At 44.6% G+C, this 17,988-nt stretch overlaps 1 protein-coding gene across 2 annotated transcripts in view; it reads right to left on the reverse strand.

Annotated features, from left to right (window-relative positions):
• Positions 1 to 2,942: 2,942 nt before the first annotated feature.
• VIPR1 (vasoactive intestinal peptide receptor 1) overlaps positions 2,943 to 17,988 on the reverse strand; it is a 75,948-nt gene continuing 60,902 nt past the window's right edge. The window contains exons 7-13 of one of the 2 annotated variants that reach the window (XM_039366753.1): positions 14,859 to 15,012; positions 12,861 to 12,921; positions 11,820 to 11,886; positions 10,280 to 10,371; positions 7,866 to 8,004; positions 6,578 to 6,619; positions 2,943 to 3,708 (exon numbers count right to left, since the gene is read on the reverse strand). In XM_039366753.1, the coding sequence (XP_039222687.1) occupies positions 3,517 to 3,708; positions 6,578 to 6,619; positions 7,866 to 8,004; positions 10,280 to 10,371; positions 11,820 to 11,886; positions 12,861 to 12,921; positions 14,859 to 15,012 (747 nt within the window). In that variant the 3' untranslated portion in view covers positions 2,943 to 3,516. The remainder of the gene's footprint in view (positions 3,709 to 6,577; positions 6,620 to 7,865; positions 8,005 to 10,279; positions 10,372 to 11,819; positions 11,887 to 12,860; positions 12,922 to 14,858; positions 15,013 to 17,988) is intronic. The other variant, XM_039366754.1, reaches the window with a different exon arrangement.

Raw genomic sequence — 17,988 nt, forward strand, 5'->3', positions numbered from 1 at the left:
TTCTTATATAGAAAAATCATAATCGGTGGAAATGTGAAATACCACTTAAAAAATATGTTCAGATTTCAGATGGTGGCTTGGACGGGTCTGAAATATTTACAAGATGGAAGCCACAGTGGAGAACTATTGACTGAAGATTGGTTGAACATTGAAGTTAGGTGTTCCTCAGCTCCTACATCGAAAACAGGTAGCAAGAGATGGTAGGTTCTCCAAAAATGTCCACATCTGTTGGTTATCTTCTCAATTTTCATCCTTGTTAGCTTTGTGGTGCAACAATGAAGGAGATAGAAACCAACAATGTTGATGTTCTTCAGAGATATATCAACAGAAACCAAAATGATCTACTATGAATGGAGGCTTTCATGGGTAGTATCCATCCAATGATGATGGACTTCTGGATCACAGGACATGATCTTGGATCATGGCAAATCAGCACAGAAGCTAACTACCATTGAAAAATGGTCAATGTTGGTCAGTCAAGGTTTGGAGAAGGATCTTCCAGTGTGTGGCTGCTCAGGATTTTCTGGAATAGTTTGAGAAGGACAAACTATTTTCTTCCTCAGCCTGGATATAGGAAGATTTCATGCCTTATCAAGAAGTGCTGCTTGCAGGCTTGACAACGTGCTGTGTGAACTTTTTCTAACCATCATTTGCAGCTTGGCTATCATCTGTAGGTCCAGACCCAACACCAATCAGAAATATGTTGTGAATTTGGAAAGTCATCTTCACTTCTAGCACCAACAGCTTCTAATTTCTACAACTGAGAAGCTGCTACAATAGTACAGGTAGCCCTCATTCATTTAGTGACCATTTGAAGTTACAGTGGCATTGAAAAAAGGAGACTTACGACCGTTTTCCAAGCACTCCCGGAACAAAATTTGGATGCTTGGCAACTGGCTTGTATTTATGACGGTCGCAATGTCCCGGGGTTACGTGATCCCTTTTTGTAACCTTTCAATGAGCAAAGTCAATGGGGGAAGCTGGACTCACTTAACAACCATGTTATAAACTGAACAACTGGAGTGATTCACTTAACAACTGTGGCAAGAAACCTCATAAAATGTGGAAAAAACTCACTTGTCTTGCTTAGCAATGAAAATTTTGGGCTGAATTGTGGTTATAAGTCACAAGTGGTTACATGATTGGAACCGAGGACAGAATTATGATTGTATGTCATTGCAGACAAGGCATCATATGACAGGACTTGATTTTAGGACATTTTCATTAAGCAAACCTCATAGTTGTTAAGTGAACAACATAGTTTTCAGTGAATATTTTCCCCAATTGGTGGTTTTTTGTTTGTTTGTTTTGCCAAAAGCTGGGAATTAATGCCAGGAATCGGTAAACAACCTCACAAATTGTGGTCATGCAACCCCAGGACACGGCAAATGGCTGTAAAAACGAGCTGGTTGCAAGTACTTAAAATGCAATCACATGACTGGGGGAAGGTGTGTGGGTGTCGTAACTCTGAAAACGGGACTTAAGTAGCTTTGGGAAGTCCATTATAATATCAGAAGTTTGTTAAGCAACTGGTCGTAAGTTGAGGACTACCTGTATTTCAGCACTCGAGGTCCAGGAAGTTTCTGTATAGAAAAAGAAAAGGTCTCCCACTGAAGGAAGATGGTTTTCTGGGTTCTGAAACTCACTAGCAAAAAAGAAGAAGAAAGGAACAGATTCTAAGGGCCTGGGAACACGATCCCATCTCAAAAGTTCCTTTGGGTCTTTTCTTGTGGAATCTGCTGGCAAATGAAATAATTGGGTGAAGTCCTGGGCGCCCTCTGAGGTTGGTGGTTTTCTTGCAGACATTTCATGATCCAACTAGGAGAGGAGGAGGAGGAGGAGGAGAAAGAGGAGGAGGAGGAAGATAAGTGTGGAATCCTTGGTGCTCTCTGAGCTTTGCAATTTTGTTACAGATGTTTCATGACCCAACTAGTCCAGGGCTTTTCAACCAGTGGTACGGGTACCACCTGTGGTACATGGGCACCTGGCAGGTGATACTTGACCATCCTAGAAAAGTGGTAGCGGGGGAGGGAAATGAGCTGAACCGGTGGCAGCACCGCACAAGCCTGAGCGAGAGACGGCTGGAGCTGCAGGGCTGTCAGGGCTCAGTGGAAGCGCTAGGATCAGCACCAGGCTCCAGCTGGAGCTCGACGCTGATCCTGGTGCTTCTGCTGAGCCCTGAAGAAGCACCAATCAGCTGGAAAGCGGCACTGATCCTGGCGCTTCTGCTGAGCCCAGAAGAAGCACCAATCAGCTGGAATGTTGCAGCCTCTCCAGGGTCTTGTGATTTACATTCAGATGCTTGGCAACTGATTCATATTTATTTATTTATGAGACTTATTTATTTATGAGACTTATATACCGCTTTAAGTGCAAGCACTCTCTAAGCGGTGTAGACCAGTAAGCAATGTATATATATATATATTTACATTGCCCCCAACAATCTGGGTCCTCATTTTACCTACCCCGGAAGGATGGAAGGTTGAGTCAACCTTGAGCCGGTGAGATTTGAACCCCTCACCTGCTGAACACAGTCAGCTAAAGTGGCCTGCAGTACTGCACTCTAACTGCTGCGCCACCTTGGCTCATTTATGACGGTCACAGTGTCCCAGAGTCATGTGAAGTGACCAAAACCTGCTGCAACCACCTAGCAGATGGGGGAGGGGGAATAAAAACCAAACACCCCCCCACCCCACCCCTGCTGCCAATCCTCAACCGAAATGCTCACAACAATGAAAACCTCGGACAGGAGGAAGAGCGCCACTGGACGGACAGGCAGGCATCTTGCTCAGCTGTGGCTTGGGGAGCACTTTTTTCAGTGCCATTGTAACTTCGAACAGTCACTAAGCGAACTGTTGTAAATCGAGGACTACCTGTACTTTATCCCTTTTTTCCTTTTGGGGGGGGGTCTTCAAGTTTTTGACACCTTGCTAGGTGACTGGTGGTACTCGGATGTTGCCTTATCCTAAAAGTGGTAGAATGCATGAAAAGGTTGAAAAGCCCTGGACTAGATGACCTCATCAGGGCTAGAAGGGAATGGGGTTTGCAGAAAGGAGAGGGGGAAGAGGGAAATAACGAGGAGGAAGAAGGCCTGTGGGGTCCTTGATGCTCTCTTGAGCTCAGCTGTTTTTTTTGCAGACATTTCACGATCCAAGAAGTAGGCAAGGGCAAGGCCATCTGCCAAACGTTTGTTTTTCACAGCTGGTCTTCCATTTGTTCCTGTCCATTCCAGCCAGGCCAGTAGAAGCTGGCGGGGACGTCTTGCAAAAAACCACAAGCCCTCAAGTCTTCGCCTTCAAAGCTGTGAGCAACGCTCTTCGGTTCCAGAACGGAAAAAGGACGAATCTGTCCAGATTTAACCTTTCTCGTTCTGAGTCTCTGGGTCCCAGAATGTTGTCCCGGTCTGCTTGCAAAAATGGGCTTAAATAGTAATAATAATAATAATAATGCCAAATACTGTTGCCATCGCCTTTCTTTGCATCTTATACGCCAGGCGTGGTTGGCTGGTCAGGCTTCTCACACTAGAGTCTTTTCAGCTTGAAAAGTGGAGCTGCGTTGAGTTTTGGGGCTGCAGGTGGCCAGCATGGAAATCTGGGTGCTAAAGTTGGTGCCGCTGCTTCCGACGGACGGGTGGTGATACTTCATATCCGAACCCAGGAAGTGTTCCAGGTGCCACCTACGCCATTTGCGTTTCATTTCGGCTTGAACCTGAGAGAGGCAGGAGGGGAGAAAGGCACAGGAGAGAAAAACATATTATGAGTACTCCTCCATCAATCAGAATAGGGCTGGAAGGGACTTTGAAGGTCTTCTAGTCCAGTGGTGGCGAACCTATGGCATGCGTGCCAGAGGCGGCACTCAGAGCCCTCTCTGTGGGCACGCGCACCGTTGCCCCAGCAGAGTTCGCCAGAGTAACGAGCACTTGGTGTTTGGAAGCGACAGGGCAGGAAATGAGCGAGCAAGTGGCATTGCCGCCCCCCCCCCAGGGATGCCCTGGAAATAGCAAGGAACTGGCCCTGGCCACGTTCACCCAGTCTGGCGTGACCATTGCAGCCAAGCCCACCCAGTGAGCCATGCCCCCCATGAGGGCACCACAATGCTGATGTGGCCCTGGCACTTTGCAATAAATAAGTGGGTTTTGGGTTGCGGTTTGGGCACTCGGTCTCTAAAACAGTGGTTCTCCACCTGTGGGTCGGGACCCCATTGGGGTCAAACGACCATTTCACGGGGGTCGCCAAACAACGCAGTCCGCCATTTTCCCCCCCCTTTTCCTTAGCTGTGCTCCTCCCTTTTATTCTATTGGCTTTTGAAAGCCAATAGAATAGACTCTCTTGAATAGAGTCTCATTCTATTGGCTTTCCAAAGCCAATAGGAATTGTCCAGGCTGTCTCTGCCCTGCTGAGCCCGCCAAAAGTCCCATTCTGCAAACGGTGCTGCACCAATTGAGTAGTCCTCGACTTATGACCGGTTGGGGGTCGCAGCATTTAAAAGGTTGAGAACCACTGCTCTAAAAGGTTCGCCATCACTGTTCTAGTCCAATCCCCTGCTCAACATGAGCCAGTTGTACTAAGGACCTGAATTTTGCTTAGATGTGATGTGCCGGTGCCTGGAAGATGTGAGGGTCTGGATGGGGGTGAACAGGCTTAGACTCAACCCTGACAAGACCGAGTGGCTCTGGGTCTTGCCTCCCAAAGGACAACTGAATGGTCCATCATTAGTCCTGGGGGGGGGGAAATTTACCTCCCTCAGTGCAGGCACGCAACTTGGGTGTCCTCCTGGACTCACAGCTAAATTTGGAACATCTATCGGCTGTGGCCAGGGGGACCTTTGCCCAGGTTCGCCTGGTGTACCAGTTGTGGCCTTATTTGGACCGGGAGGCTTTACTCACAGTCACTCATGCCCTTGTCACCTCAAGACTGGATTACTGTAACGCGCTCTACATGGGGCTACCCTTGAAGAGCGTTTGGAGGCTGCAGTTGGTTCAGAATGCAGCCGCGAGGGCGATTGTGGGCGCGCCAAGGTAAGCCCACGTGTCACCTATCCTCCGCGAGCTGCACTGGCTTCCTGTGGGTCTCCGGACGCAATTCAAGGTGTTGGTTATCACCTTTAAAGCCCTTCATGGCATAGGATCAGGTTACTTACAGGACCGCATACTGCCGCACAGTTCCCAGAGACCGGTGAGGTCCCACAGATTGGGCCTCCTTCAGGTCCCGTCGGCCAGACAATGTCGGCTGGCGGGGCCTCGGGGAAGGGCCTTTTCTGTGGTGGCTCCAAGCCTGGTGGAATCAACTTCCCCCTGAGGTTCAAACTACTCCCACCCTGCCGGCCTTTAAGAAAGCCGTTAAAACTCTCCTGTTCCGGCAGGCCTGGGGCTGATGTCCCTGGGGGGGGGGGCGGGATATGATCGGACATGCTGTATGAATGTATTTATTTTATTGTTTTATTGTCAGATTATTGTTTTAATTTTGTACGCCGCCCTTAGTCCCTTGGGATTGGGCGGCATATAAATTTTAGAAATAAATAAATAAATAGATGACTGCAGAATTTGGAATTTACGTTTTTTAAGTGCTACCGTCATTTAAAGCGATCACCAAATGAACGGTCGTAAGCTGAGGACTGCCTGCAGTGCTTCAGACAACTGATAGTGCCAGCAGCAGGATTTCCTTGGGAAAATCTGCTATGGGCCGGGAGCTGGAAATTCTAGTCCTCTTTTGCAGATGGAAGGCAATTCCCCCTAACCCTGGGCATTTTTAAGGAAGTACAGATAGTCCTTGACTAATGACCGCAGTTGAGCCCAAAATTTCTGTGGCTAAGCAAGACAATTAAGTGGATTATGTCTCATTTTATGACCTTTCTTGCCATGGCTGTTAAGTGAATCACTGCAGTTGTTAAAGTTAATAACTCGGTTGTAAAGTGAATCTGACTTTATCAGAAGGTCGCAAAAGGGGATTATATGACTCCGGGACACTGCGACCGTCATAAATATGAGTCAGTTGCCAAGCATCTGAATTTCGATCACGTGACACTGCAACGGTCGTAACTTTTTTTTTAGTGCCGTTGTAACTTTGAATAGCCAATAGATGAAATGTTGTAAATCGAGGACTATCTGTCTCCATGCAACTGCTGGGCACACTCCTGGGACAATTTCAATTTTCAAGAGGCATTTTATTGGATTGATATTCTGTGTCTGTCGGGACTAATCTGGAAACTCAAATTTAATCAGAGCCACTTTGCATTAAAATCGAGCAGTAATTAAAAAAAACAAGCCCTGGCTTCTAGATTTATCTTACATCAGGCAGTTATCAGAGAGAGACTGCTTTACAATTATTCAGATTAGGTTCTGCACCCTTGGCCAGGTCTCCTGAGTTATTGCAGAAATTCCTACTCGGTTGTTACGGGCTGCACACCAGCCCCTTCATTGTAAATGCCCCGTTGACCTTACAAAATTAAAAAGCAAATGTAATTAAATTTAAGCCCTGCATTAGCTGGCATGACAGCTAGAAAGAAAAAAAAAAAAAAAGGAAGATGATTAACTTTGGAAGCTGACACTCTGTGGTGAAGGATGCATCCAACTTCTTACCTCGCCATTGATGAAACAATACAGCACAGCCACCACGAAGCCCTGAGAGAGAAGAGAGGGAGAAAAAAGAGGGGAAGGATTTCAACAAGGCAAACCCTGTGCGGGATGCGATGCCCAGTACATCGTTGTGCATTCTGTGGGGGTCCCGCGTGCTCTTGGGGGTTTTTTTTGCAGACGTTTCGTGACCCAACTAGGTAACGTCTTCAGTGCTGGAACGGAATGGGTTTAGGAGGAGGAGGAGGGGGAAGGGGTTGGGGAAGGAGGAGGAGGAGGAGGACTGAGGTTGGTAGTTTTCTTGAGATATTTCATGACCCAACTTCATAACATTATCAGTGCTAGATGCTGGAATCCCTTCCTTCCCTCTCTCCCTTTTTCTTTCTTCCTCCTTCTTTCTCCTTTTCTTTCTTTCTTTCTTTCTTTCTTTCTTTCTTTCTTTCCTTCCTTCCTTCCTTTCTTTCTTTTTTCTTTCCTTCCTTTCTTCTTTCTTTCTTTTTCTTCTTTCCCCTTCCTTCCTTCCTTCCTTCCTCTTTCTTTCCTTCCTTTCTTCTCCTTCCTCTTTCTTTCCCCTTCCTTCCTTCCTCTTTCTTTCCTTCCTTCCTTTCTTCTTCTTTCTTCCTTCTCCTTCCTTTCTTCTTTCTTTCTTTCTTTCCTTCCTCTTTCTTTCTTTTTTCTTCGCTTCCTTCCTTTCTTTTCCTTCCTTCCTCTTTCTTTCTTTCTTTTTTCCTTCCTTCTCCTTTCTTTCTTTTTCTTTTTTCCCCTTCCTTCCTTCCTTCCTTCCTTCCTTTCTTTCCTTCCTTTCTTCTCCTTCCTTCCTTCCTTCCTTCCTTTCTTCTCGTTCCTTCCTTTCTTCTCCTTTCTTTCTTTCTTTCTTTCTTTCTTTCTTTCTTTCTTTCTTTCTTTCTTTCTTTCTTTCTTTCTTCTCTTCCCTCTTCCTTCCTTTCTTTCCTTCCTTCCCTCCCTCCCCTTCTTTCTCTTCCTCTCCTTCTAATTCTTCCATTCTTCCTCCCTCCCTCCTCCTTCTTTCCCAGCACCTACTGTTTTGGGGGGGAGATTCTATGGCTCAAAGCCCCCGGGGGCATAAAATACAACCCCCCTCTCCCGCCTGGACCCCAGGCTCTCTTTGATACTGAGTATTCTAGGGAAGAACTGTGCCGGGGGGGTCTCCAAATGTGGCCACCTTAAGACATGTGGACATGCCTACCTGAGGAATTATGGGAGTTGAAGTCCACAAGTCTTAAAGTCACCAAGTCTGGAAAACTCTGGACTATGGGGGTGACAGAGGGCTCACCTGGAAGGACCCCAAAACAAGTTCGAAGACCAGCTTGACATAGAGCACTTCTTTCTTGGCCGTGTCCGGAAAAAAGGCAAATATGGTGTAATGGATGCCAAACAGAGGGATCAGAAGAAGAGTGGATTTGGCTAGTCTCCTGAGCAAGAGAAAAACTGGGGATTAACAGGGGCTAGGAGTGGAGTTTTGCGGTTTAGCTAGCTACAGAATAAGAGTTGGAAGGGACCTTGGAGGTCATCTAGTTCAGGGCTTTTCAACCTTTTCACCCATTGTACCACTTTTAGGATATGGCAACATCCGAGTACCACCAGTCGCCTGGCAAGGTGTCAAAAACTTGATGACCAAAAAAAAAAAAAAAAGGAAAAAAGTGATAAAGTACAGGTAGTCCTCAACTTACAACAGTTCGCTTAGTGACTGTTCGAAGTTACAATGGCGCTGAAAAAAGTGCCCCCCAAGCCACAGCTAAGCAAGACGCCTGCCTGCCCACCCGATGGTGCTCTTCTTCCTATCTGAGGCTTTCATTGTTGTGAGCATTTCTGTTGAGGATTGGCAGCGGGGGTGGGGTGGGGGATGTTTGGTTTTTATTCCCCCCGCCTGTTGGGTGGTGGCAGCAGGTTTTGGTCACTTCACATGACCCTGGGACATTGTGACTGTCATAAATATGAATCAGTGGCCAAGCATCTGAATGTAAATCATAAGACCCAGGAGATGTTGCAACATTCCAGCTAATCGGCACTTCTTCTGGGCTCAGCAGATGCACCAGGATCAGCACCGAGCTCCAGCTGGAGCCTGGTGCTGATCCTGGTGCTTCCACTGAGCCCTGACAGCCCTGAAGAAGCACCGATCAGCTGGAAAGCAGCACTGATCCTGGCGCTTCCGCTGAGCCCTGACAGCCCTGCAGCTCCAGCCGTCAGTCCAGCCATGTGCGGTGCTGCCACCGGTTCAGCTCATTCCCCTCCCCATCCCTTTTCTAGGATGGTCACGTATCACCTGCCAGGTGCCAATGTACCACAGGTGGTTGAAAAGCCTTGCTCTAGACCACCCCCCTGCTGAAACAGGAGACCCTTACAGAATGACAGAATAATAAAATTGGAAGGGACCTTGGAGATCCTCTAGCCCAGTGGTTCTCAACCTTTTTAATGCCGCGACCCCCAACCGGTTGTAAGTCGAGGACTACTCAACCGGTCGTAAGTCGAGGACTACTCAACTGGTGCAGCACCGTTTGCAGAATGGGACTTTTGGCGGGCTCAGCAGGGCAGAGACAGCCTGGACAATTCCTATTGGCTTTTGAAAGCCAATAGAATTAGACTCTATTCAAGAGAGTCTATTCTATTGGCTTTCAAAAGCCAATAGAATAAAAGGGAGTAGCACAGCTAAGGAAAAGGGGGGGAAAAATGGCGGACTGCGTTGTTTGGCGACCCCCGTGAAATGGTCGTTCGACCCCAAATGGGGTCCCGACCCACAGGTTGAGAACCACTGCTCTAGACCAACCCCCTGCTGAAGCAGGAGACCCTTACAGAATGACAGAATAACAAAATTGAAAGGGACCTTGGAGGTCCTCTAGACCAACCCCCTGCTGAAACAGGAGATCCGTACAGAATGACAGAATAACAAAATTGAAAGGGATCTTGGAGGTCCTCTAGACCAACCCCCTGCTGAAACAGGAGATCCTTACAGAATGACAGAATAATGAAGTTGGAAGGGACCTTGGAGGTCTTCTAGTCCAACCCCCTGCTCAAGGAGGATACCCTATAATGACAAATTATTTGGAGGACAGGAGAGAAGATCAGAGATTCACATTCTGGCAATCATTCTAACCCTTAACTGTTTGGCCTAGTGGTGAAGGCACCACGTTACAGAAACCAGGAGACAGTGAGCTGTAGTCCCATCTTAGCCATGAAATCAATTGAGTGACTTTGGCTCAATCACTAGGAGACAGTGAGTTCTAGTCCAGACAGCATCCCAATGATCAAAATTTGGACACCTGGCAAATGGTTCACATTTACGACGGTTGCCATGTCCCGGGGTCATGTGATCCTCATTTGCAACCTTCTGACAAGCACAGCCAATGGGGAAAACCAGATTCACTTTACGACCATGTGACTAACTTAACAACTGGGGTAGTTCACTTAACAGTTGTGGCAACGAAAATCGACAAAGGGGGGCAAACTCACTTAGCGACTGTCTTGCTTAGCAGGGAAAATCTGGGACTCCATTGTGGCCGTAAGTTGAGGACTGCTTGTCATGCGCATGAAAACGGGGCGGAGCTTAATTGCACGATTGTAAACCCCCCCCCCCTTTTTTTGTGAGACTCTCCCTGCAGAGGTCTCCGATCCTGTGTCAGATCCAGGAGACCGGCTCAGGACAAACCCCGGGGTTTTCAGATGACCCTCATCCCCCAGGTCCGAACTTACGAATATTGGCTTGCTTCATTTCGCCCGACATCTGGAGAGTGAAGCTTCTGAACCAGGATCCGAATGATGCAAATAAAGAGCACGAAATTGACCTGTGGATCATATTATTGTTTTTTTTTTTTTTTTTTTTTAAAGCATTAAAATTCCTTGCTGTGCAGAGGACAAAATCCATACAGAGCATCACGGATATTGATCATCTATTTCTGAGACATTTTTTCAGAAAAATGGACAGGCAAAAGGCATAGGAAACGGATATTGTACAGGTAGTCCTCAATTTATGACCAGAATTGGGAGCAAAGATTTTAAAACCTTTTTTTGTCACGGTCATCAAGAAGTTACTACGCTTCAGTGAATCTAGGGTTATTAAGTAAATCTGGCAGGTATTAAGTGAATCAGGCGGTCATTAAGTGAATTGAGCAGTCATTAAGTGAATCCTGGTTCCCCCCATTGCTTGTTGGAAGCCGGCTGGGAAGGCCACAAATGGTGATCACATGACCTTGAGACCATGCAACCCATCATCCATACATGCCAGTTGCCAAGTGCCTGAATTTTGATCATATGACAGTGAGGTTGCTATAAGGGTCGAAACTATGAGGACCGGTCATAAATTACATTTTTCAGTGACATTCCAAGACTATCTGTACCCTGTTTTTTCTCTTACAATATATTTTGACAATTTTATCTTTCGGCTCGGTTGCATTTATTAAGCAGGCCTGAAGGAAAACTCTCCATTTTCCTTCTTACAAGAAAACTGAGGAGGGCGAAGCAAGATTCACTTAACAACCGTGTGACCGACTTAACAACTGCAGTGATTCACTTAGTAACGGGGGCAAGGAAGGTTGTCAAAACAGGGCAAAAATCACTTAACTGCTGTCTTGCTTAGCAATAGAAGTTTTGGGTTTAATTATGGTCATACGTCAAGGACCATTTCTACTGTTTATTTGCACAGAAGCAAACAACAGGGTAGTCCTCAACTTACAACAGTTCATTTAGTGACGGTTCAAAGATATCCCTGAAAAAAAGACTTATGATCATTTTTTCACACTTACAACCACTGCAGCATCCCCATGGTCACGTGATCAGAATTCAGACACTGACTCATATTTATGACGGTCGCAGTGTCCTGGGGTCATGTGATCCTCTTTTGCGACTGTCTGACAAACAAAGTCAATGGGGAAGCCGGATTCACTTAGCAACAGGCTGACTAATTTAGCAATGGCAGTGATTCACTTAACAACAAAGAATGCCTTTACATGGGGCAAAATTTCACATAATGACTGTTTTGCTTTGTAATGGCAGTTTGGGGTTCCATTGTGAACGTACGTTGAGGACCTATTGTTCATTTACACAGAATCAAACTATGGAGATGAAGGAAGTTATTTCAAGGTATTTAGATCAGAGTTCTCCAAACTTGGCAACTTTTAAGACTTGTGGACTTCAACTCCCAGAATTCCTCAGCCAGGAGTTGAAGTCCAAAAGTCTTACATTTGCCAACTTAGATGGTGAAAAAAATAAAAAAAAACCCACACAAATTCCTTACCAATATAGAAACCAAAATGGGAGCTTTGATAATCCACCAATACGGAGATTCGATTAAATCCCAGCAACTGAAAAGAAATTGTCAAATTATCAAATTAGATCAAACCCAAGGGGTCACAGAGGAAGCAAACAGAAAAAATATGATTTTGATTAAAATGACACAACTAAAATACACAACTGGAATGCTCCAGAAGCCCACCCAAATGCAGGCTATACAGATAGTCCTTGAATTAAAATCAAAATCGAGCTTATAACTTGTGTTGGTCATTAAACAGGTGATCACACGATCGGGCTCAATTTTCCAGCCTTTTTCTACATTGGCTGCTAAACAAACATGCTTGTTAAGTCAACGCTGGGGTTGTTCAGCGACCGCTACTGTGGTCATTAAGTGAATCCATTGTTATTATTGGGTAATTTTTTGGTCAGAAATTGGAAATATTGTAAGTGCTGGTTTCCAACAAAAAAGGGTCAGAAATTATGGTTGTGGGAGGCTGCAAATAGCCATGAATTAATATTTTAATGTTTCAACTTTTACTGCACCAATGTTTTATGTTTTAATATTTTGAAGAAGAAGAAGAAGAAGAAGAAGAAGAAGAAGAAGAAGAAGAAGAAGAAGAAGAGGAGGAGGAGGAGGAAGGAGGAGGAGGAAGAGAGGAGGAGGAGGAGATGTAGAGAGAGAGAAAAGGAAAGAAGACAGAAAAAAGAAAGAAGGAAGAAAGAAAGAGAAAGAAAGAGGGGAAGAAGAGAAAAATAAAGAAAGAAAGAAAGAAAGAAAGAAAAAGAGGAAGAGGAAGGGAGGGAAAGAGAAAGAAAGAAAGAAAGAAAGAAAGAAAGAAAGAAAGAAAGAAAGAAAGAAAGAAAGAGAAAGGGAAGGTGGGAGGTAAAGAAAGAAAGAAAGGAAGAAAGAAAGAAAAGGATGGAAGGAAGGAAGGAAGAAGGAAGGAAGGAAGGAAGGAAGGAAGGAAGGAAGGAAGGAAGGAAGGAAGGAAGGAAGGAGAGAGATGTAGAGAAAGAAAGAAGCAGAATGGAGATGCCTGCTTACCCCGTATTTTCATAGTGTATCCTCGTGATGGTCCAAGCCAAGATGAAAAGCATCGGAGCACCTGAAACAGGATTAAGGATTTGTCACATTTTTTTTATTGCACACCCTAAAGGCAATAAAGGCAGAACAACAACAATCAAGAAGTCGCACAATCAGATGTGCCAAATTAGCAGCACAACATTATTTTGCCTGCTGGACACCATTTTGAATATTATTATTATATAGGAAGACGTGGGAAATGGCCTTCATTACCTACTTACAGGTAATCCTCAACTTATGACAGTTCATTTAGTGACTGTTTGAAAGGACAACAGCACTGAAAAAATGATTTACGGCCCTTTTTCACACTTATGACCACTGCAGCATCCCCAGAGTCACGTGATCAAAATTTGGGCACTCGGCAACTGACTTGTACTTATGATGGTTGCAGCGTCCCAGGGTCACCTGAACCCCTTTGGCGACCTTTTGTCACACGAAGGCCAACGGGAAAGCCACAACACAACAACTGTGTTGCTAACTTAAAAATTGTGGTGATCCACTTAACCACAGTGGCCAGAAAGATTGTAAAATGGGGAAAAACTCACTGAACAACTGTCTCACTTAGCAACGGACATTTTGGATTCAGTTGTGACCATCTGTTGAGGACTACCTGCATTGAGATAAATTCAGACATAATTCAATGCTCATAATTATTATAAGGGGAAACTCTCTAGTCTGAGGAATTAAAAATGCTATTTACAAATTGAGTTTCAGCAGGATCACAATTCTAACATTCTGGCTTCCTCATAAAAATGTTATTTTTATGTGGACACCAACTCCAAGCTCAGCTTTCTCCATCCTGGGGACCATGGCTCCATCACCACTGGTCAAGCGTTGCTCAATTGTGATAGGGGTGCAAGAATTCTAAGCCTAACAGCAACCAACCATTTAAATAAGTAAAGGATTATTATAATAAATAGAGCCAGTTTGGTTAGTGTTTAAGCCACCAGGCTACACACCAGGAGGCCGTGAGTTCTAGTCCTGCTTTAGCCACCAAAAGCAGTTGGGTGACTTTGGGCCAATCACCAGGAGACGGTGATTCTAGTCCTGCTTTATGCATGAAAGCCAGCTGGGTGATTTTGGGCCAATCACTTTGGGCCAATCACTAGAGAGAACTAGATGGTGAGTTCTAGTTCTCTCTTAGGCACAGAATCCAACTGGATAACTCTGGGCTAATCAAATGCCAGAACATTCAGACCAATCAGTGGCCTAGTGGTTAAGAGACCAGGCTAGAAACACGGAAACAGTGAGTTCTAGTCCTGCTTTATGCATGAAAGCCAGCTGGGTGACTTTGGGCCAATCCACCAGGAGACAGCGAGTTCTAGTTCTGTCTTAGGCACAGAAACCAACTGGATAATTCTGGGCTAATCAAATGCCAGAGCATTCAGATCAATCAGTAGTCTAGTGGTTAAGGCACCAGGCTAGAAACCCGGAGACGGTGAGTTCTAGTCCTGCTTTATGCACGAAAGCCAGCTGGGTGACTTTGAACCAAACACTAGGAGACGGTGAGTTCTAGTTCTGCTTTATGCACAAAAGCCAGCTGGGTGACTTTGAACCAAACACTAGGAGACAGTGAGTTCTAGTCCTGCTTTATGCATGAAAGCCGGCTGGGTGATTTTGAACCAATCACTAGGAGACAGTGAGTTCTAGTTCTGCTTTATGCACAAAAGCCGGCTGGGTGATTTTGAACCAATCACTAGGAGACAGTGAGTTCTAGTTCTGCTTTATGCACAAAAGCCGGCTGGGTGATTTTGGGCCAGTCCCTCTCTCTCAGCTCAGCCTACCTCACAGGGTTGTTGTGGGAAAAACAGGAGGAGGAAGGAGTCTAAAACATGTTCGCAGCCTTGAGTTATTTATAAAAATATTAAAGACAGGATGCAAATAAACTAATCGATAAGTACAAGAATATCGGCAATGTGTGGAAGGCATCTGTGTAGGGAAACGAGAAAGGCACCATACCCCAGCCTATGACAATGTACCACCAGAAGTATTTCTTCTCTGAAAAGAAGGAGATGACCAAGAGGGTGTGAAGATACAAGCCCTCGACCAGAAGCCAAAAGAAATTAGCCATGATGCAGTACTGGAAAAACACCATCGCAGCTTTGCAACCCACCTGAAGAAAGAGAAACAAACCAACTTGGATTAAGGATTCAGATTGCAAAGATGAATTTGCTGTTTATTTGCTGTCTAGACACACTTTTCTAATAATGCGTGTGGCTCTAAAACAACCCTTTGGTGGCCGACACAGTTTCTCAGTTTGCTTCTAGGTCATCCTCGAATTATGACCGCTTACAAGTAGGACTCAATTGCTAGGACATGGTGAGTTCTAGTCCCACTTTAATTCTAGATCCCACCTGGGTGGGTGTCTTTGGGCCAATCACAAGAAGACAGTGAGTTCTAGTTCCACCTTAATTCTAGATCCCACATGGTTGAGTGACTTTGACTCAATCACTAGGATGTGGTGAGTTCTAGTCCTACTTTAATTCTAGATCCCACCTGGGTGGGTATCTTTGGGCCAATCACAAGAAGACAGTGAGTTCTAGTTCCACCTTAATTCTAGATCCCACATGGTTGAGTGACTTTGACTCAATCACTAGGATGTGGTGAGTTCTAGTCCTACTTTAATTCTAGATCCCACCTGGGTGGGTGTCTTTGGACCAATCATTAGGAGATGGTGAGTTCTAGTGCTGCCTTAGCCATGAAAGCCATCTGGGTGACTTTGGGCCAATCACCAAGAGATGGTGAGTTCTAGTCCCACTTAATTCTAGATCCCGCCTGGTTGAGTGACTTTGACTCAATCACTAGGATGTGGTGAGTTCTAGTCCCAATTTAATTTTAGATCCCACCTGGGTGGTTGTCTTAGGGTCAATCATTAGGAGAAGGTGAGTTCTAGTGCCTCCTTAGCTATGAAAGCCAACTGGGTGACTTTGCGTCTATCACCAGGAGACTGGGAGTTCTAGTTCTGCTTAGCCATGAAAGCCAGCTAGGTAACTTTGAGCTATCTCTCTCTCTCCCCAAGCCACCTCACAGGATTGTCGTTATGGGGAAAATAGAAGGAGGAAAATGTATTGGATGTGTTGGTTGCTTTGAGTGATTTATAAAAGCAATAAATAAATAAAATATTTATTTATAAGACACCCACCAAAAGTGTTCAGGGAAGCAAAAACTTTGGCCTCCAGTTTAAGTCTTGTTCCCCCCCCCCCCCATGGCCAAAGAAAGAAAGAAATAGCCATGAATCAGAAAGAATATAACAGGTTATTAAGGCTGTTTGTCTTTTTTATAGTATCTCTTTGAGTAATCCTTCTGTCACCCGTAAGAACAATGACCCAAAACGACCTCTTTATAGTTAGAGATTGTAAAAATGACTTGGCAAAACTTTTTTCCTCTCTCTTTCTCTCTCTCCAGGACTAAACCTGCTGTCACATACGCTAAGAAGGGGGGACTATTACGCAATATTATGTATATTTGTTTGTTTTTCCCCACCGGTTGGTTTTTATTAGCTTGTGCCGGCTGGCTTACATTAGCAATATCCTGCTTGCTTTTTACACTCCGGATGTGTTTTCACACAAAGTTTGCAACGGACCAATTTAATTAGGCAATTAAAAAAGAGCACTGTTCATTATTTGAAAAGGTGAGGCTCCGTTCGATCTGCGGTCAAGTATTCAGTGAGTATTCATTTAGTGACCGTTTCAAATTACAAACCAAACTTGAGGGCATAGTTTGACTTACCACAATTCGTTTAGTAACCATTCAAAGTTACAATGGCACTGAGTTATGACCGTTTTTCACACTTACGACCGTTGCAGCCTCTCCAGACTCACGTGATTAGTATCCAGTTGCTTGGCAACTGATTCATATTTATGACGGTCACAGAGTCCCAGGATCACGTGATCCCCTTTTGCGACCCTCTGACAAGCAAAGTCAATGGGGGAAGCCCGATTCACTTAACAACTGTAGCACAAAAGGTGATAAAATGGAGCAAAATTCACTTAGCAACTGCTTTGTCTAGCAATGGAATTGTTGGGTGCAATTGTGGTTACAAAATTGAGGGCTACCTGTATTATTCCTCTAAAAATGTTTTGAGTAGCTTATTCAATGGATACTTTGACGACTGATTGGTCTTTTCATGGCATGACTAAGCATTTAAAAGAAAATTACAATTATTATACAAAATATTATACAAAATAATTACAAAATTATTTTTAATCATTTCATTCACCAATCGATTAAAGTAATTAAATTAAATTAAAGCAATACAAAGGTAGTCTGCAATTTACAAATCATTTAGTGACTGTTTGAAGTTACAACGGCAACAAAGAAGTGATTTATGACCATTTTTCATACTTAACAACCTTTGCATCATGTGATCCAAATTCAGGCGTTTGGCAACTGATTCACATTTATGACGGTTGCAGGCCCTGGAGTCACATGATCCTCTTCTGTGACCTTTTGTCAAGCAAAGTCAATGGGGGAAGCCGGATTCACTTAACAATTGTGTTACTAACTTATCAACTGCAGTGATTCACTTAACAACTGGCAAGAAAGGTCGTAAAATGGGGCAAAGCTCACTTAACAACAGTTAGCAACACAAAGTTTGGCATCAACTGTGGTCAGGGACTATCTGTATATTATTTGATATCACAATTATGAGTATGGGAAACTTCTATAAAATTTCTTTTGCCTTCCCTAAACAAGCAATTTAATAAAACCTGATTGCTCGCTTGCTCTTTGGTGTGGATCAAGCAAACACAGCTACCAGGAATGGACAAACAACATGAACAATTGTGCTATTTGTGATGTGTGTTATCGTAATATCAGATGGGCAGCTTTCAAAACTGGAGACACAAGGCTGTAATATAATTCTGAGGTATAAATGCAGAACTTCAGCAAAAATGATTGGGAAGAAAACCAATTACGGCAGGGAAGAACAGAAGTGCTGGTTAGCATCATTCTTTAATGTTAGTTAAATCTATGGAAGCCGACAATGAGGATCTCCCTCCCTCCCTCTATCCCTCCTTCTCCCCTTCTCCCTCCCTCCCTCTCTCTCCCTTCCTCCCCCTCTCTCCCTCTCTCCTCCTCTCTCCCTCCC

Source organism: Crotalus tigris, unplaced genomic scaffold, assembly GCF_016545835.1.
Source record: "Crotalus tigris isolate CLP2741 ecotype Arizona unplaced genomic scaffold, ASM1654583v1 scf7180000020352.946698, whole genome shotgun sequence".
NCBI lineage: Eukaryota > Metazoa > Chordata > Lepidosauria > Squamata > Viperidae > Crotalus > Crotalus tigris.